Source organism: Carcharhinus amblyrhynchos, chromosome 31 (genome assembly GCF_965287045.1).
Source record: "Carcharhinus amblyrhynchos chromosome 31, sCarAmb.v2.hapA, whole genome shotgun sequence".
Classification (NCBI taxonomy): domain Eukaryota; kingdom Metazoa; phylum Chordata; class Chondrichthyes; order Carcharhiniformes; family Carcharhinidae; genus Carcharhinus; species Carcharhinus amblyrhynchos.
The window spans coordinates 15,763,500-15,785,131 of record NC_137354.1 but is presented as its reverse complement, the minus strand read 5'-3'; the positions used below and the strand labels follow the sequence as shown (position 1 = coordinate 15,785,131).

Here is a 21,632-nt window from a genome sequence, read left to right as displayed (position 1 = left end):
AACGCTAGCAGATGTATGAAAACACCTCCACCATCTGGAAGTTCCCCTCCAAACCACTCACCATCCTGACTTGAAAATATATTTTTTATTCATCCGGGGGACATGGGCATTGCTGGCTGGGCCAGCATTTATTTCCCATCCCTAGCTGCTCGAGGGTAGTTGAGAGTCAACCACATTGCTGTGGCTCTGGAGTCACATGTAGGCCAGACCGGCTAAGGATGGCAGATTTCCTTCCCTAATCGACATTAGTGAACCCGATAGATTTTTCTGACAATCGACAATGGTCGTCAGTAAATTCTTAATTCTAGATTTTTTTTATTGAATTCAAATTCCACCATCTGCTGTGGTGGGATTCGAACCCGGGTCCCCAGAACATTCTGGATTAATAGTCTAGCGTTAATACCACTAGATCATTGCCTCCCCAATATATTGGCCATTCTTTACCGTCTCTGGGTCAAATTCCTGGAATTCCCTCCCTCACTGCACTGTGGATTTTCCCACACCTCAGGGACTGCAGCAGTTCAAGAAGGCAGCTCACCATCACCTTCTCAAGAGCAACTAGGGAATTAAAAGCTGCCAGCAACACTCATGATCTGTGAAAGAATTAAAAAGCATTCAGTAGCCGTCCTAATGTTCAGATTCCTTCCCTCTCCAGCTTTCTCAGAAAGAGAGAGAGAGGGAACAAGCAGAAATGTCCATAAATATTTAACAGCAAATGTAAACACGGTCGCAACTAACAAGAGATGCAGTGAATCATAGTGTCAGGATGTAACTGTGGAGAGGAATGATAAAAGTAAGAGACATGATAGGTTGAGGTAAAAGACAAACACGCTTTCAAAATTTTAACCACAAATGTCCAGAATCTTAGTAATGAAAGTAGAGATTCCAAAACTGAAAAGTTTATTGTCTTATTAGTGTCACATTGGTGTCATGTTAGGGCGTCACAGTGGCACAGTGGTTAGCACTGTTGCCTCACAGCGCTTGGGACCCGGGCTCGATTCCCAGCTGGGATCACTGTCTGTGTGGAGTCTGCACATTCTCTCTGTGTCTGTTTAGGTTTCCTCCCATTATTGCATCTAAAAACAAGGGACGGCTAGAGATTGTTCTTTCCAGCAGATCACCAGAATTGTTGCATTCACAGATTTGTTCCGAACTTCCGATCTTTTGAGTCCCACTGTTCCCCTCCTTATTGGTGAAAAGATGTGCGGGTTAGGTGGACTGGCCATGCTAAATTGCCTCTTAGTGTGAAGAGGTCCAGCTAGGGTAAATGCATGGGGTTATAGGGATAAGCCTGTGTGGGATTGTAGACAGTACAGAGTTGATGGGCCGAACAGCCTCCTTCTGCACTGTAGGATTTTTGGATTCTAAGGAAACTGGTTCCACAAATAGGCTAATGTTAACACTTCGATAAAGTTACTGTGAAAATCCTCCAGTCATCACATTCCGGCGCCTGTTCGGATACACTGAGGGAGAATTTAGTACCTAGCCAGTACATCTTTCGGACTGTGGGAGGAAACCTATGCAGACATGGGGAGAATGTGCAGACTTCGCACTGACAGTGACCCCAGGAATCAAACCTGGGTCCCTGGCTCTGTGAGGCAGCAGTGCTAACCACTGTGCTACCATGTCGAAAAGGCTATTATTATTATGGCTATCATAGAGACATGGCTAAATAATGACATAAAGGACAGAGTAAATTTTACAGGCATATTGGTAGCTTTGGAAATAAAAGGAAATAAATGATAGATCTGAGATCTGTTTTAATACTTTCCACAGACTTAGGCCAGGGGACCGGGAGAAGTTTAAGGTTTGTACCAGTGGGGAGATGATAAGGAGAGCCAAAATAGACAAGGCCAGGATCCTTGGGGATGTAATCCACCATACAAAAGGCTGTTATAAATGTACCTGGAACACACAGGCAGTTGAGAAAATAGTTGGACGCCCTGAAGTGATATTATATTAGGTGATCAAGGGACGGAAAATATTCTAAAACTAATGACTGGATTGGTGTTCAGACAAAGCCTCAGACAGCCTTCCGACTGTTGAACTAGACTGTCAAGAGCAAGAGAATAAGATTCCAAGACTAAGAAGTGTAATGGATTCGGGGAAGATGGCTAAGTGGAACTCAGTGAGGGAAACTAAGGTCCCAAGTTGCAACTGAGGAAATAAACGTAGATATGATCTATTAGGCATTATTAGAGAATCCTTGGAAATGGGTGATTGTTCCTGAGGGTTGGGGAGAAAGGAATATGGATATTAATGAATGGAAAAAGGAATAAGAGAAAATTCAGGCAGTTTCAGGCTGAACTGATGAATATTCAATATGGGGAGGGTACTGGGGGAGAAGAGTGATGTGGGATATGTCCTGAAATTCCATTCCTAATTCTCTTCCTGCAAGTAGTGGTGCACTAGACTGTTCCCATAGCTAGTAGTTCCCGGAACAGGTCACTAGTCTGTCACCAGGAGGTTTGAAGGGCACCAATCCACATCAAACCAGGAATCTCTCCTCCTCTTATCACCAGCCATTGGCGTATTTGGGAGGACACACTCAAGTGACTCTCGCTACCTACACCGGGGAACAAAATCTATCCCAATAACGCTGGTGAAAGTATTTGGAAACATCCATGGGCTCCCTTGGAGAGTCCATGAGGTTGAAATGTCACCCTGCAATGTAAGGTTAGCTAGAAGCAGTGAGAAGGTCTGCTGGGGAAGACTCTCAGAATAGGCAACTTCTCAGAAGGTCCAAATAGGTGCTGGACTGTGGTGACATATACCTTCATTGCAATGTTAATGCAAGCCTTGCTTGTGACTAATAAATAAATAAACATTAAACTTTAAGAATATATTTGCTGGAAATTGTAATGTGGTCTGAGCAGGAACACTTGGCAAGAGCTTTGCTGATAGTTTATTGCTTTGCATCTTTGGAACCTTGATTCCCATAACCTGGTCTGCGTTGAATTGTTCAGGAGGGTTTGTGAGAAGCCAACTTGCTTATTGCCTCTAGAGCTTCTCCTCAAGTTTCCTGCACTAAGGCAGCAATTTGCAGCTATCATGCACTGCATCACTCATCCAAATGCCAGGAGTGAGTGTAAAATGCATGGAATGATTGTCAGAATTGGTGGAGATGAATTTATTTTTCACTGATCAGATGGAATGGCCTCTTTGTGAGTTGCCCAATTTGTACCATTGTTTTATTTGTTTACAGTGGGTGGGTATCTCAGACTGAGCCAGTATTTATTGCCCATTCTAATTGTCTTTGAGGGGGTAGTTAAGAATGAACCACTTTGCTGTGACTCTGGAGTCACATGTAGGCCAGACCAGGTAAGGACGGCAGATTTCCTTCCCTAAAGGGACATTAGTGAACCAGATGAGGTTTTATGACAGTGGTTTTATGGTCATCATTACAATTTTAATTCCAGATTTTCATTTGATTTAATTTAAATTTCACCATCTGCCCCGAAGGGGTTTGAACCCAGGTGCCTAGAACATTACCCTGGGTGTCTGGATTACTAGCCCAGTGACAATATCCCTCTACCACTGTCTCACAAGCCGTTTTCATTTCTTGTTCAAATTACTATGGGCCCTTATCACACTACTAACAAAGAAACAATTCCTTCGCGAGCACCTCTTTCGCTCTACTGTGAGAAAGTGTGGTATTATTTACCATTTGTCTTAAAATTATTATTCATGGAACAGAAATGTTTGCCAACTTTCTTTTATGCACAATACTCTGGTAATTACATAAAGCACATTGAAACTGTATCCAGACATGTTACGGTCCAGTTAAGCACTGATAATCTTTCTGTTTTAAGTAGATAAAGTTTGAGCTCCCAGTTACCCAGTAAGAGAATAAAGCCACAAGCTTCCATAGTTTTCAACAAACAATAAAATTTAGTTTCCAAAGTCAGAAAAGTAAAAAAAAATCCACACTGTATTCAAACACACAGAATTAACGTGATAAAAATGAATTGACGGGCAAACTGTGGTGGAACACATCAATTTGCAAATTAATTGGCAGATGCATCCAAGTCAAATCCCATGGATTTCTCAGCAAGCCTGCCAGATGTCAGTGACCATGGTGAGTCTCAACGCCTTGTTAACACTCTGTCTCCCTCATGAGGAATTTCAACTCCTCACTTTGAATTCCCTCCAAAGCCACTCCAGCTCAGGCTGCCTCAACAACTGCTCCCAATAGTTCACTTTTTTTCTCATGAGACTGCATTCCGTGGGGTTAACAAAGCTGCAATCTTGCCTTTATTTACCAGCACACTTGCAACTCTTTTGTGGGCCATTAGCTTCACTAAGGAGGCATTGTCCCTGTGTTTCTCTGAACTCCAGTTCCCAAGCTATACCTCTCTTCCGAGGCTTCTTTTGAGCCCTAACCCTATTCAGCATGGAACCAGCGACCTTCTGTCACCTTCTCAGCTCTGCAGGCTCCTACTTGCGTCAATCTAAGACTGGCTCCCAGGGTTTTTTCTGAACCTTAACCATCTCCAGCAGGGAACAAACCATCTTTTGCCATTTTCTCAGCGCCTTAGGACTTCTCCTGAGAACTGCACTGAACACCTCCAAGGGCTTTTGAGCTCAGGAGCCAGCTAACAGCACTACCCTTTTAGTATCACCTCTCAAAAAAGACAGTAGGACTAGGGGGCACAGCCTCAAGATAAAGGGGGGGCAGTTCAGAACGGAGTTGAGGAGGAACTTCTTCACTCAAAGGGTGGTGAATCTCTGGAATTCTCTGCCCGTTGAAGTGGTGGAGGCTGCCTCGCTAAATATTTTTAAGAAGCGGGTTGATGGGTTTTTGATAAGAGAGGGGATTAAGGGTTATGGGGAGAGGGCGGGAAAGTGGAACTGAGCCACGACAGATCAGCCATGATCTTATTGAATGGCGGGGCAGGCTCGAAGGGCCAGATGGCCTACTCCTGCTCCTATTTCTTATGTTCTTATGTTCTTATGTTCTTTCCCCAACTGCAAAACACTGAGATAAATTGAAACCAGAGAACCTTTTTAATCTCTACCCAACCCCATGAGAATATAGCCTTTCAGGGCTCACTGAATGTTTTTAAATTAATTTAACTCGAATCCCCAAAATGATATCTCTGTGGACCACACTTCTTTATAAGCACACACCTCCAGCTCTCTAGTTAAGTAAGCCCGCCTGCTGTTTTATGAATCTTACATTGCAAACTGTTAATCCTTTACACCAATGTGGCCCAACCTTTTAAGTGTAATACACTCCAAGTTGCTTTGGTCGCATTTATCCCATTTTTCTAAAGTTCAACTTTAATCTTCCCAAAACTAAGCACTACATCTAACATGAACCATGAACTAAATACGCTTCACAGATATCACCATGGAGATCGTGTCACTGTGTCCAAAACACTATTTGACTTCACTGTCTCCCTGAGACTCATTGGAGACTTGCTTGATAAGGACAGTTTCACTAAACAAGGAGAGGTGGAAAAGCAAATTGGAGAGGCAAAGAGGAAACCTGAAAAGGACTGGTGGCTGATATAGACATTAATCTGGAAATCTTCCATTGGTGTATAAATAGTAAGAAGGTGGTTAAAAGGAGTAAAGCTGATTGAGGGACTGAGAAAGGAAATTATACATGAAGGCAGAGGCCAAGAGCGGCATGGTGGCACAGTGGTTAGCACTGCTGCCTCACAGCGCTGGGGACCCGGGTTCGATTCCGGCCTCGGGTCACTGTCTGTGTGGAGTCTGCACTTTCTCCCCGTGTTTTTTCTCCAGGTGCTCCGATTTCCTCCCAGAGTCCGAGAGACGTGCTGTTTGGGTGCATTGGTTGTGCTAAACTCTCCCTCAGTGCACCCGAACAGGCGCCATACTATGGCGACTGGGGGATTTTCATTGCATTGTTAATATGAGCCTACTTGTGACATTAATAAATATACTTTAAAACAAAGCTGAGGTATTAAATACATTTCATCCGTCTTTAACCAAACAAGAAGATGTTACCCAGGCCACGGTGAAAGAGAAAGTTATTCAGACTCTAGGAGGGTTTAAATTGGTCAGAGGAAGTATTGGGCAGACTGTCTGTACTTAAAGTTTATGAAAAGCCCGGATCGATGAGCTGCACCCCAGGATGCTGACGGAAATGAGGATGGAGCAAGTTGCTATCATTTGTCAGTCCTCCTTAGTCTCTGGGGTGGTGCCAGAGGACTGGAGAATTGTATATATTACACCCTTGTTCAAAAGGGGGTGTAAAGTTAAGCCAGCAACTACAAACCAGTCAATTTAACTTCAGTGGTGGGGAACCTTCTAGAAACAATAATTCAGGACAAAGTTAATAGCCACACGGACACGTGGACTAATTACGGAAAGCCAGCTTGGATTTCTTATGGGGAAATCTTGTTTAACTAACTTGCTGGAGTTTTCTACAAAGATCATAGGGAGGGTTGAGGAGGGTAATGCTGCAGGTGTGGTGTACCTGGGCTTCCAAAAGTTATTTGATGGGCTGATGGTCCTTCTACACTGCAACAATTCTGTGATCTCCCTGAGAAACAATAAAGCTGGCTATGGGTTCCTCTGCTTGGTGGTGTGTCTGGATATGGATAAACTCTGCCCCTGTTTCTGCCACTGAACCGTAATTTAATAAAAGATAAAAAGGCCTAATGAAATTTAAGGAAATTAAAATCTATCACACACACTTATATAATCTGCCGGTTCCGGACTAAGGTGGGCACAGTAAGAAGTCTCACAACGTAAGGTTAAAGTCCAACAGTTTTATTTGGAATCATGAGCTTTCAGAGCACTGCTACTTCATCAGGTATAATCTGAAGTATAGACTTTGATGTATTTCCATATTGTTATATGATCTGATAACAGTGATGGCACAGTGATTAGCACTGCTGTCTCACAGCGCCAGGGACCCAGGTTCAATCCCCGGCTTGGGTCACTGTCTGTGCGGAGTTTGCATGTTCTCCCCGTGTCTGTGTGGGTTTCCTCCATTGCTCCGATTTCCTCCCACAGTCTGAAGGATGTGCTGATTGGGGTGCATTCACCCGAACAGGTGCCGGAATGTGGCGACTAGGGGAATTTCACAGTAACTTCATTGCAGTGTTAATGTAAGCCTACTTGTGACACTAATAAATAAACTGTAAGGGAAAGGAAGTTCGACTGGATTCCTTGCAGGAACATTCAAGTTACTCCATTCTGGAGTAATTTGAATTATGTGTGAGAATGGCATAATCGTGAGAGTGGTTTATAAATGAATGTGGTCCCTCCCTTCTGTTGACGATGGACATTGATTCCACGTAAAAGAGACAGCAAAATCAGAGATCACAACTTGTGCCAAACTAGTTGGCATAGATGACTAGGAGATTGCAGAGGAAGTAATGTAGCATCCTTGTGCCCATGGTTGTGAGCCTGTGTGAGCTGGTGGATGGTATTTTGGAGGCGATGGGAAATGTGTTTGCTCATCCTCGGGCGATTAGGTGCACTGAAATTGATGAGATAAGTGTGCTGTGTGTTGTTTAAAGGGTCTTTCTGGGGTTACTGTCTGCCAGTGAAGAGTACATACATACACACTTTCTGAGCCACGCATCTTTGTATTCAAGAAGTCATAGATTTGTAGGCAGGATTTTCCCATCGTGTCCATTGCAGGAATTATAACAGATGGGGAATGGACCTTGCAAAGGTCCATTGACTTCAGGCAGGACTTTCCGGATCTTGGGACAATCCCGCCTACAGAATTTTAAAAAAAGGGTTCTTCAATCTATCCACTGGAAGTCTTATCACCCAAAAGCCATGGAATAGGAGCAGGCGAGGGTCCAACAACGGAAATTTCCGTTGATCTCAGGCGAGATTTTCCAGTCTTGCCTGACCGATGCTGTAAAATCCTGCCCCATATGCACCTATCTATTCTAATCCCATTTTCCAGTACTTGGTCTGTAGCCTTGTATGCTACTGCCTTTCAAGTGCTCATCTAAATGCTTGTTAAATGTTGAGAGTATTCCTGCCTCTATCACCCTTTCAGGCAGCGAGTTTCATATTCCCACCACCCTCTGGGGTGAAAAAGCTTTCCTCAAATTCTCTCTGAATTTCCTGCCCCTCACCTTAAATCTATGCCAAGAAGTGACAAGAGCTTTCTTTTTTAAAGATGCAATATTGTTGTTCATAAAACCCCGCTAAAGATATCTCTTGTTATCTGGTACTTTAACAACGTACAAAGCCATGACCACTGCTGAACAATTTCTTTGTCCCTGGGGCATTTGCATTGCATCAAATATTTCCATTATGATAAATCCGTAGGTTTCTTTTTAAATGGGAGTTCGCTTCACTTCAGGTTGGGTAACCATCAGCAGAGCTGTTTGTTTTGTTCTGTGTCAAATACTATGCTGCTGCTATTACTTATCACAGCAGGAGACCCCTGAAATTCCACTCGCTCGGAGACTGGAATTCTCATTAACCATTTTCAGAAATAATAACGTGGGCATAAAAATAGCTTTGGTGTTTGCTGACTTCAACTGTAGTACAATCCTCTGAAGTGAATGTTAATCAGTGCGTGTCGTTATGTTCACACTAAATTATAAAGTGGGACCGACTGCCACGGTAGATTTGAAAGACAATCTTGTTTTAGCATTTGGAGATCTAATACAGATTAAAGAGATGGCATTTCTGCGTATTTCCATGTATTAGGCAACACGGTGGCACAGTCATTATCACTATTGCCTCACAGTGCCAGGGACCCGGGTTCGATTCCCGGCCTCAGGTCACTATCTGTGTGGAGTCTGCACATTCTCCTCGTGTCTGTGTGGGTTTCCTCTGGTTTCTTCCCACAGTCCAAAGATGTATAGGTTAGGTTGATTGGCCGTGCCCCTTAGTGTCAGGGAAATTGGCAGGGTAAATATGTGGGGTTACGGAAATAGGGCCTGGGCGGGATTGTGGTCGGTGCAGACTCAATGGGCCGATTGGCCTCCTTTTGTATGTAGAGATCTGTGATTCTATCTCACTTGGAGGGTGGGACCTGTGATGGATTCTGTAGACTTATGTTAATTGCCATATATTAATATGACAATGAAGTTACTGTGAAAACCCCCTAGGTGTAAAATATTCCACTTCACCATTTAAAAGAAGGAAGGGAGTTCTCTCTTGTATCCTGCCCACTTGTTCTCTGTCAATGCGCATCACAAGACAAAGCCTCTCTGGTCATTTACATGGCACAGTGGTGAGCACTGCTGCCTCACAGCCCCAGGGACAAAGGTTCGATTCCTGACTTGGGTCACTGTGCGGACTCTGCACATTCTCCCCATGTCTGCATGGGTTTCCTCAGGAAGTTCCGATTTCCCCTCACAGTCTGAAAGGCGTGCTGGTTAGGTGGATTAACCATGCTAAATTCTCCCTCAGTGTACCCGAACAGGAGTCAGAGTGGGGATTTTCACAGTAACTTCATGCAGTGTTAATGTAAGCCTACTTGTGACAAAAAGTAAATAAAGTTAAACTGTTTGTGAGAGCTTGCTGTGCGCAGATTGGCTGCTGTGTTTCCCTTCACTGCAATGGCGATTGCCTGACAAAACATAATGAATGAGGAGCAGAAAGAGGCCACTCAGCCCATCGAGCCTGCTCCACCATTCAATAAGGCCATGGCTGGTCTGATTGTAACCTCAAGCTCATACTCCTGCCTAACCCTGATTATCTTTTACCCCCTTGTTAATCAAGAATATATCTTAAAAATATTCAAAGACTTGGCTTCGACTGCCTATTGAGGAAGAGATGTCCAAAGACTCACGATCCTCTGTGAGAACATATTGCTCTGCAACTCAGTCTTAAATAAGCGACCCTTTATTTTTAAACAGGAACCCCTAGTTCTAGATTCTCTGACAAGAGGAAATGTCCTCTCCACATCCAGGACTATTTAATTGGCTGTAAAGTGCTTTGGGATGTTCTGGGGTTATGAGAAGCGTGTGTGAATATGAGTCTTTCTTCCCTTGGTTATCACATGTTACATGTCTCACTGAACCCAGACTCTGTTCAAAACTCTGCAGTCTCCGATTTAACTTCTGGAGCATCCAGCTTCAGAACAATTTTTGTTCAAATTCAGGACACGTTGAAAATTGTGCTGTGTTTTTTTTCTTTCATTGGTCAGAATCGCCAGTGTAATAAATAAAACTTGTGCTGGTGTTCTCCCACAACTGGGGGAAATTCAAAAGAAATCCCAAGAAGGTTTGAAATGCTGCAGCGCTCAGTGACATTCACATCACATTCCGTCCCAAGAAACCTGGGGAATTTCTGAACTCTGAACAGCAACTAATCCCGTTTTTAGTTTCCATTTCACAGCGTGCAATGAATTAGGAAATTGCTCCTTGGATCCATAGAGTTATCTAGAGATGCTTTGGCACTCTGGCCCACTGGTCTGTCAATCATTGAATCCCTATAGTGCAGAAGGTGGCCATTTGACCCATTGAGTCTGCACTAATTCTCCAAAAGAGCATCTTACCCAGGACACCCCGCTGCCCTATCCCCATAACCCTGTGTATTTACTTTGGCTAATCCACCTAAGCTACATGTCTTGGGACAGTAAGGGGCAATTTAGCATGGCCAATCCACCTAACCTGTACATGTTGGTACAGTAAGGGGCAATTTAGACTGGCCAATCCAACCAACCTACACATCTTTGGACACTGAGAGTCAATTTATCATAGCCAATCCATTTAACTTACATGTCTTTGGACATTAAGGGGCAATTTAGCATGGCCAGTCCACCTGACCTACACATCTTGGGACACTAAGCAGCAATTTAACATGGCCAACCCATCTAACTGACATATCTTGGGACACCAAGGGGTGATTTAAGATAGCCAATACACCTAACCTACATGTCTTGGGAACTAAGGGGCAATTCAGCATGGCCAATCCACTTATCCAATCAGGTAAGAACCAAGCAAAGTAAGTGATATTCCTAGTCAAAAGCTGAACTTGACTGGTACTGTGGCACAGTGGTTAGCACGGTTGTCTCACAGTGCCAGGGACCTGGGTTTAATTCCGGCCATGGGTAACTGTCTGTGTGGAGTTTGCACGTTCTCCCCACGTCTGCGTGGGTTTCCTGCGGATGTTCCAATTTCCTCCCACAGTCCAAAGATGTGCAGGTTAACCATGGTAAATGTGCAAGGTTACGTGTATAGGGTGGGGGAGAGGACCTGGGTAAGATACTGTCAGAGAGTTGGTGCAGACTTGATGGGCTGAATGTCCTCTTTCTGCACTGTAGAGATTCTATGATTTTAAATGAGGACTGCAGATGCCATGCAACAAAGCGTTATCCTTCCATACAATAGTGCTTCCTCCACATTATCCATCAGGGTGGCACGATGGTGCAGTGGTTAGCACTGCTGTCTCACAGCGTCAGGGACCCGGGTTCAATTCCGGCATCTGTGTGGAGGTTGCATATTCTCCCTGTGTCCTTCACATCTCTGGTAAAGGTTATTGTTTATTTTCAATGGGTTGCTACTTGTACTAAAATAGTCAATGACAAACTTTGAAAATGAGTTAAATTCTTGTGTATTCACACGCTGCGGAAATCTCCTCTGGGGTTGTCACACTCTGCTGCCATAACATTGGCAGAAAGTTTGCAGTAAGCAGGGTTTCTACTGATCACCTTGCAGAGGTGGAGCAGGAGAAGTCTCAAGGAGGCAGCATGGTGGCACAGTGATTAGTGTGGCTGCCTCACAGCGCCAGGGACCCGGGTTCAGTTCCAGTCTTGGGTGACTGCCTGTCTGGAGTTTGCACATCCTCTCCCATGGGTCTCCTCCGGTTCCCTCCCACAATCCAAATATGCGCAGGTTAGGTGGATTGGCCGTGCTAAGTTGTCCCCTGGTGTCCCAAAATGAGTAGTTTCGATGTATTAGCTGTGGGAAATAACTACGAGTTATGGCGCTAAGGTGAGGGAGAAAACATGGGTAAGATAATTTGTCAGAGAGTTGGTGCAAACTCGATGGGCCGAATGGTCCCTTCTGCACTCCAGGTGCGTCTATCTCCCTGCTGGTCTTCAACAGGGAAGCTCAGAAACGCCACAATCAACTGCGAATTAATATTATTGCTCATATTTTAAGAACAAAGAAAATTACAGCACAAGAACAGCCCTTCGGCCCTCCAAGCCTGCACCAACCATGCTGCCCATCTGAACTAAAACCCCAAAGAACAATGTTTGAAAATATATAATTCTTGTGGTGAGTTAAATGCGGTCATACAAATCTGGCTTTTATTTGTACGATTGGTAATCCAGTAGGATATTTGTGTTTCCTTCCTGAGAAAGAAGTCTTTTGCAGGCTAGTTGATTGTATTATATATCGATCCAGAAGCCCTTTCATCCCAAGCTATTACCTTGGGAGGGGGCAGGTAACATAGGTTGCTGATATCCTTATTTGGAGAAGGTTCCCGAGCATTTCTATTCTGCATTGAAGGCAAATTTTCTGGTGGGTTTCCTGAGTTTTAGTTTGTGCTGAGTCAATCAACACTAAGCCAACAGCCGAGGAGGAGTGGAGGAGCTGCCAAGCCATTCCTTGCGGGGATGCTCGGCCGATTTGAAACCAGGTCACATCGGTGATCTTTTCTTTATTTGTGCGCTTTCGATTCTGAACGGAAATGAAAACCTGCCTATTTCAAAACAGACTCCGAATGCCAGCAGTCGGCCAGGGGCTGCAACTATACCCCACTGCGTGACTCGCCTCCACCGGAACCAGAGAGCTGAAGTGAGCCGCTCCCAGTCTGTAAAATCCTCAATGAACTTTGTTACGGAGGAATAAAAGAAAAATTGAGAGCATTGGCGGACACTGTCTGTTTCTGTTCTTCTTAACCATAGCATGATTCACTGTCATATGATTAAATACTCCGGAGATTTGAATTCAGAGCTTTGATGAGTCTCAAACCATCCCATTAATATTTATCCTGATTTAGATAGAATCTTGCTAATTAGGTGCTGACGTCTTAACTGATATGAGCCGTGTACATAACGTCCCGAATTTCAATACACAGCACATTCAACCAAAATGAAAGGATCACTGTGTAACCTGTTTAATCTCGAATTTTTGTTTCTGTTGATAGCTGTGCTACAAGATAGTTTCAGCGATGGATACAATACATATGTTAAGTCTTTAGGAACCCTGAATTCCGTCTGATTATACAGATTCTACATTTTCTCAATTCCTGCATTGGCACATCACACAACCAGTTCAATATCCGAACACCTTTTTATTAAATCCCCACGGTGCTTTTTCCCAGGGTGGAAGTGTCAATTACTAGGGGGCATAGGTTTAAGGTGCGAGGGGCAAGGTTTAAAGGAGATGTACGAGGCAGATTTTTTTACACAGAGAGTAGTGGTTGTCTGGAACTCGTTGCTGGGGGGAGTGGTGGGTAGTGGAAGCGGATACGGCAGTGACTTCTAAGGGGCGTCTTGACAAGGACATGAATAGGATGAGAATAGAGGGAAATCATCCCCGGAAGGATTGGGGGTTTTAGTTAAGTCAAGCAGCATGGTCGGTGCAGGTTCGAAGGGCGGAAGGCCTGTTCCTGTGCTGTAATTTTCTTTGTTCTTTATTCTTTGCAGAAGGAAACCATTTAGCCCATTAACCATTGCACCAACAACTATTCCACCCAGGCCCTATCCCTGTAACTCCATGTATTATTCTGTTAATCCTGCTGCAACAAAAGGGGTTTAAAAGTGCATATGATTAATTTTGCATAATTAGACGCCCAGCAAGAAGTCTGGTTTGCAGATGGGTTACCTCAATGTGCTCTAAATCTCCTGCCTTCTAATCTTCTAAGGGTGGCGCGGTGGCACAGTGGTTAGCACTGCTGCCTCACTGCACCAGGGGCCCAGGTGCAATTCCTGGCTCAGGTCACTGTCTGTGTGGAGTTTGTATATTCTCCCCATGTCTGCGTGGGTTTCTTCCGGATATTTTGGTTTCCTCCCACAGTCAAAAAAATGTGCGGGTTAGGTGGATTGGCCATGATAAATTATCTTTAGTGCAGGAGGACTAGCTAGGGTAAATGCATGGGCTTACGGGGATAGGACCTGAATGGGATTGTGGTCAGTGCAGACTCATTGGGCCGAATGGTCTCCTTGTGCACTGTAGGATTCTATGATTCCCCCAGACACACACTGTCAATTTAGCATGGCTAATCCACCTAACCCGCACATCTTTGGAATGTAGGAGGAAACCAGAGCACATGGAAGAAACCCACGCAGACACGAGGTGAATGTGCAAACTCCACCCAATCACCAGGCTCCCTGATGCTGTGAGGCAGCAGTGCTAACCACTGTGTTACCCTTTTACAGGATTCCGTACAGCAATGTATAAGTACAGAATGGTTAAGACATTGCTTTAATACTATACATACTGAAAATAATGTGGAGTTATTTGCCTAACGTACACTGGGCTAAAATTTGTATGAAGTCCAAACAAATTGGTACTGCGCTAATTAAGGGTGGATTTCATACATATCTCTTGCTTATTAGAGCCATGCATGTGATTACTCAATAATTTCAGGCTCTTGAATTGCCTGTCTCTTACTTAATAATACAAGACCAATTCAGAACAGTCCTCTGTTAACAAAGCAACCCAACTGTGTTCTATTATTTTTATTGATAGTGGTGAACTGGGCAAAATTGAAGTGTTGCCTAGAATTTCTGGATTCTGGGCTTAACTCTATTCATACTGAATGGCTTTGGCACTTTTTTCTTAACATTTTAACTCACAGCTAAGTAATTCTTTGCTGATTCATGAAGGTGAATAACTAGGCTTCCAAACTAGAATGGTTATTTCAAGATCAATTTTGATTTTCCCCTCAGACTGTCCTTCTTCCAGCCGAGGCCTATTTGCTTTACTGGAATTGCCAAGGATGACTTGGCCTCCAATTTTCCACCTTCCTTCCTTGAGGAGAATCTGGCTCTTGCTCAGCATCTCCCTATCCTCTATCTTAAGATTGGGAATCCACAGGGTTGAGGGTCTCAGGTCTCAACATGCCTATGAATCAACATCTTACAAAGTGTCAAATGCATTCTGGAACAATGACATGTTTTCTTTCTGATTTTATTCAACTTTAATTTGGACGAAACACCAAAATATCTGACCTACCCTACCCTTATAGATCTAAGAAACCTTCCTCTTGTTGATCTATTGCCATCTGGCACTTTTGCTGTGAAGAAGACAATAACCACATTCTGGAGTTCTGAGGGCGCTAAGCCCAAAGATGTGACCAATGGTGACGTGAGTGCAAGAAGCTTAGCCCATCAAGCACATGGTTGCAATCCTGTTTCAAGGCTCCAATTGCATTGGGAGCATAGATAAGCAATCCTCTCATTGTGGTAACCTGGAGCATGGGTTCGAATCCCGCAGTGGCAGGTGGTGGAATTTGAATTCAATAAAAGATATCTGGAATTAGGAATTTACTGATGACCACGAAACCATTGTCGATTCCCATCTGGTTCACTAATGTCCTTTAGGAAAGGAAATGTGCCATCCTTACCTGACCTGACCTACATGTGACTCCAGAGCCACTGAAATGTGGTTGACTCTCAAAATAATACAAGAGCAACTTGTATTATTGTAATAATATTATTACAATAATACAAGCACAGCTTGTAATACATCCCAAGAGCAACTAAGGATGGGCAATAAATGCTAGCCAGCGATGCCCCTGGCCCACAAACGAATAATAAAAAAAAGTTTCTGCTTTAGAACTTGCCACTTGTCAATCCAACTCTGATTGTTGTCCAAGTCTTGCTACATTTGGACATGAACTGTTTCAGGATCTGAGAAGTCACAGAATGGTACGAAACCATTAGTGAGCATTCCCACTTCTGACCGTACAATGGAAGGAAGGTCATTGATGAAGCAGCTCAAGATGGTTGGGCCTAGGACACTACCTTGAGGAACTCTTGCAGTGTTGTCCTGGAACTTCACTTGGCAGCAGATTTTCATGGGTTATAATGTGGGAACTATGTGACTGGACGCTACCAAGTTTGGGTTTTAAACCTTGTGGATTGAGTAACCCGGGGAAGAAAGCATTTAGGGGAGGCAGTGGCGTAGTGGTTTTGTCACTGGACTAGTAATCCAGAGACCCAGGGTAATACTCTGGGAACCTGGGTTCAAATCTTGCCATGGCAGATGGTGAAATTTGAATTCAGTAGAAATCTGGAATTAAAAATAAAATGATGACCTATTGCCAATTGTCGGAAAAACCCATCTGGTTCACTAATGTCCTTTACAGAAGGAAATCTGCCATTCTTACCTGGTCTGGTCTATGTGTGACTCCAGATCCGCAGCAATGTGGTTGACTCTCAACTGATCCTTCAAGGGAATTAGGGATGGGCAATAAATGCTGACCCAGCCAGCAACACCCACATCCCATGTACAAATATTAAACAAAAAATTTCCACGGCTTCGCACTTGATGTGTTGGAATTGGCTACAGTGCAATGTCATGAACACAGGAAGAACAAGGGAAGGGGAACAAGCATGTTGGACAGTTCATTGGAATCTTAGGAGCAACTATCTTATTATCAACAATGAAAAAAAGATGAACGGTGGGGATGGGAAAGATTGGAAACAAAAATGCGATAAATAGAATTGCTACAGTGCAAAAGGAGGCCATTCAGCCTGCACCAACAACGATCCCACCCAGACCCTACCTCCATAGACCCGCTTAGTTACCCAACTAATCCCCCTGACATTAAGGGGCAATTTAGCATGGCCGATCCACCTCGCCCGCACATCTTTGGAGGAAACTGGAGCAACCAGAGGAAACCCATGCACACACAGGGAGAACATGCAGACTCCACACAGTCAGTGACCCGAGGTTGGAACTGAACCCAGATCCCTGGTGCTGTGAGGCAGCTGTGCTAACCACTGTGCCACCATGTCATCCCAAGGTCATCTACAGATTGGCCAAGCTTTTCTGAAACTGTCAATTAACCTGGCAGATTGGATGTGATTTATTATTGTATTATGTATTAGTATACAGTGAAAAGTATTGTTTCTTGTGCACTATACATACAAAGCGTACCATTGTATGTAGGAAGGGAGTGCAGAATGTAGTGTTACGGTCAGAGCCAGAGTGTCGAGAAAGATCAACTTAATAAAAGGATTGTCAGTGACTACAATATTCATCCTACGTCCTTGAACAGGGATGGAGGTCAAATTCCTCTTGACAATGGTAGCAGTGAAATGATCAACACAAACATTGGACAGAATTTTCCATTTCCTACTCATTTTCCCGTAAAATGGCTTAGAAGGGGAATTTTTGCTTCTGGTGTAAAATGATGAGCGAATCCTGACTTGCGAGCAAATATTTTAATAAATAGCCTCCTGTTTTGACATAGTGAAATTGTGGTAGATGCATTATTTTGGAAATTAACTCGATGTTTTCAATGGAAACACTCCTGTGGTTTGATAATATCAGAATAGGCCGTTTCCTGGCATTTCATATTGATCGCTGGGGGCATCAGAACCTGAAATTGGCAATTAAAATGTCAGTTCGGGCTGTGATATGGTAGTCAGATGGCCAGAGTATAGCCTTAGCTTTTAATCCCCCTTATTGAGGTATTTGGTCAGGCCCCTAATAAGGGGAGAGACAGCATAGAAGTATTTCGGGGCAATTTATGTCAGGTAGTTTGTTGGTAGCACAGAACTTGTTGTAAAGACATTGGCCGGAATTTCACCATTCCACCCGCCATGGGAATCGGAGTGGGCAAGGGGCAGACCATGGAAAGGTCCGTGGGCCTCGGGCAGGATTTTATGGTTTTGGGATAAGCGAGGCTGTAAAATCCTGCCCATTTCATCAAAGTTTTTCATCTTGAACTCATCAGGACAATGACAAGGATAACAATGATGTAGAGATGCCGGTGTTGGACTTGGGTAAACACAGTAAGAAGTCCCACAACACTAGTTAAATTCCAACAGGTTTATTTGATAGCACAAGCCACAAGCTTTCAGAGCGCTGCTCCTTCATCAGGTGAGTGGGAGTTCTGTTCACAAATAGGGCAGAGAAAGACACAAACTCAATTTACAAAATAATGGCATAAACATTATCTTGTAACAACCTTGGTGGCGATAAGCAGATGAAAGAAGAGAAATGTAGAATCATAGCGCAACACAGCACGGAAACAGGCCCAACTGGCCCATGCCGACCATGGTACCCTCCCAGGCAATAGTTACAATTTCTCGCATTTGGCCCGTATCCCTCTAATCCTTTCCCATCCGTGTATCTATCCAAATGTTTTTCAGTGTTATAAATGAAGGTAACCCCCAAACAAATGGAAACGGCATCATTACCCATTCTAATATCAAAAGCTGCCCTGGATAAAGATGTTCATTCCCCATTAACATGTTGCCATGTTACTATTTTCCAGGGAGCAGTGATGGAACTGGTGGAAGAAGATAAGCTAAAGGGCCTAGGGACTCCGATCTGGACCAAGTATATCGCATTATTGTCAAGTGTTGGTTTTACAGTAAGTCACTTGAGTCCATCAACAAACACTCCGATATCCTTTCCTTCCCTGTGTCAATGCGTTTACCATGTTTCTTTTTTGGAACTAGGAGCCAGGAGCAGCATTTACATCCCATGTATTTGCATTATATTCCATTCACTTAGCCCATTCACTTAGCCTGTCCTCTTGAAGTCTCTCTGCACCCTCCTCACAATTTAGATTCCCACCTCGCTTTGTGTCATCAGCAATATTACAAATTGGTCCCCGTGTTCAAATCATTTATTTGATTTGATTGATTATTGTCAAATGTATTGGGATACAGTGAAAAGTATTGTTTCTTGCAAACTACACGGACAAAGCATGCCACTCACAGAGAAGGAAAGGAGAGGGTGCAGAATGTAGTGTTACAGTCATAGCTAGGGTGTAGAGAAAGATCAGCTTATTATATGGTAGGTTCATTCAAAAGTCTGATGGCAACAGGGACGAAGCTGTTCTTGAGTTGGTTGGTACATGACCTCAGATTTTTGTATCTTTTTCTTGATGGAAGAAGGTGGAAGAGAGAATGTCTGGGCTGCGTAGGGTTCTTTATATAGATTGTGAACAGTTGTGGACCTGGCATTGATCCATGCGGTAATAGCCTGCTGTCCTGAGAATGATCCATTCTTTCCTACTCTGTGCTTTTTATCTGTTAACTGATTCTCAATCCATACATGTATATTTTCCCCAATCTCACGTGCTCTAACTTCCACGCTGTCCTCCTGTGTGGGACTTCGCCTTCTGCAAATCCAAATACACCACATCCGCTGGCTCTCCTTTATCTATGTTATGAGTAACATCCTCAGAAACCTCCACCAAGTTTGTCAGAAATGATTTCCCTTTCACTAATCCATGTTGACTCTGCCCAATTTTACCATTCTTTTCTACATGTCCACTCACCACTTCCTTCCAAACAGAATCTAGCATTTTCCTTACAACTGACATCAAACCAACAGAGCTGTTGTTCTCCATTCTCCCTTTTCCTCTCATCTTAAACAGTGGGTTACATTTGCTACTGTCCCCATCTGCAGAAACCTTTCCAGAACCTTATAGAAGTTTCAGAGATAACTGCCAATGCACCCACTATCTCTGTAGTCACCTCCTTCTATACTCGGGGATGAAGCTCACTTGGTCTAGAGGATTTGTCGACCTTCAATCCAATTAACTTTTCAAGTACTACTCTTTATGAATACTGATTTATTTTAGTCTCTCGGTTTCACAAGCCCACTTGGTCGCCGAATATTTCTGGGCGATTTCCTTCCATGAAGGCAGATGCAAAGCAAAGTAACTGTTTAGTTTCTCTGTCATTTCCCTGTTCTCAACTTTCCTGTGTCTTTCTGTAACAGGTCCGCATTTGTCCCAGTTAATCCTTTCCTTTTCACATGCCTAAAGAAGTCTGCCTTTATGTTCATTGCTTGTTAGCACGCATATTTTCTTTTCTCTTTCTTCATCAGATTCTTGAATGTCCTTTGCTGGTTCCAAAATGCTCCCAGTCTTCAAGCTAACTACTTCTTTTGGCATCCTTATAAGGCACTTTTTTTGATCTAATGCAATCTTTAATTTATTTTGTTAACCACAGTTAATTTACCTTTCCTTTTAGGAGTTTGTACCTTACAGGAATGTATATCTGTTGTAAAATGTGTAGTTTTTCCGTAAATACTAGTCCCCCATCCAATTTTTTCAGTGTGTTTACCCCAATTCACCATGGCCAACTTGCACCTTATACCTTCATTTGATTTGATTTGATTTATTACTGTCATATGTATTAACATACAGTGAAAAGTATTGTTTCTTACAGATAAAATATACCATTCATAGAGAAGGAAATGAGACAGTGCAGAATGTAGCATTACAGTCATAGCTAGGGTGGAGAGAAAGATCAACTTAATGCAAGGGAGGTCCCTTCAAAGGCCTGACAGCAGCAGGGAAGAAGCTGTTCTTGAATCAGTTGGTATGTGATCTCAGACTTTTGTGTCTTTTTCCTGAAGGAAGAAGGTGGAAGAAAGAATGTCCAGGGTGTGTAGGTCCTTAATTATGCTGACTGCTTTGCCGAGGCAGCAGGAAGTGTAGACAGGGTCAATGGATGGGAGGCTGGTTTGCATGATGGATTGGGCTACGTTCACAACCTTTTGTAGTTTCTTGAGGTCTTGGGCACAGCAGGAGCCCATACCAAGCTGTGATACAACCAGAAAAAATGCTTTCTATGGTGCATCTGTAAAAGTTGGTGAGAGTCATAGCTGACATACCTGATTCATAATTCCCTTTCCCTCATAATTCCCTTTCTTCAGATTGAACACCTTAGTTCAAAATGTGCATGGATGAGATATCTGCATGATGACTGATGCTCCGATAGCTTGCGTATTATTGAAAAACAGTGGCGTATTGTCGAAGTTTTTCATCTCACACTCATCAAGACAACTCACAAGAACGTCAGGGGCAACAACAACATTGTAACTTATGAAGAGAAAGTATTAATTGGTTGGCATGTGGACTGTAATTGTTAGAGGTGTTGCCATGGCAATTGCACCAGTAGATGACAGTTAACTGTCAAGCACTATTTGAAATTTAAACCAGGTACTTGACTCTCTTTGGTCAAGGCATGGCCGTGAGGCGTGACCCAGTGATTCATATAATAAAAAGGAAGTTGGTGAGATTAAGGTGAATTTTTATCCATTTTTTTAAGAAAAAGAGTCAGTTCGCTTTGATCTGATTTCGGTTGTTAGTATTCTTTGATGGGTGAATACTTACTCCCTTCTCTGTCGCCTACGGCAGAATAACACCAATGTCTGCTTAAGCTAAAAAGAATATGACACAATATTTTGACAGTAGTTGTGTAGCAGAGGATTAGTGAAATGTGCAACAAGACTGGTCCAGAACGTGTGGTATGAATGAATAACCATTTATCTGTATCTGTACAGGCCGCTCGATTAATATCGGAGTGAAGTTTTAATGATTGATGACTTTGGCGATGCACCCATACAATTGTTTATCCTGTCTGAACTGAATGGGGCAAAATCAAAGCATAACAATCACTGTCCTCTTAATAGAAGTGCTTGCAATGAAGCCTGTTTGCAAATGGACCTTAGGGGATCTTTACAGCTATAGCAATAGAATGTTGAAATTCCAATTACTGGGTCTTGGCAGACAGTCAAACT

General features: G+C 43.3%; 1 protein-coding gene across 4 annotated transcripts in view; it reads left to right on the top strand.

Annotated features, from left to right (window-relative positions):
- The window catches only part of fuom (fucose mutarotase), a 144,260-nt gene that overhangs the window by 22,314 nt on the left and 100,314 nt on the right, over positions 1 to 21,632 (top strand). For all 4 annotated transcript variants that reach the window (XM_080215624.1, XM_080215623.1, XM_080215626.1 and 1 more), the window contains exon 4: positions 18,364 to 18,462. In XM_080215624.1, the coding sequence (XP_080071750.1) occupies positions 18,364 to 18,462 (99 nt within the window). The remainder of the gene's footprint in view (positions 1 to 18,363; positions 18,463 to 21,632) is intronic.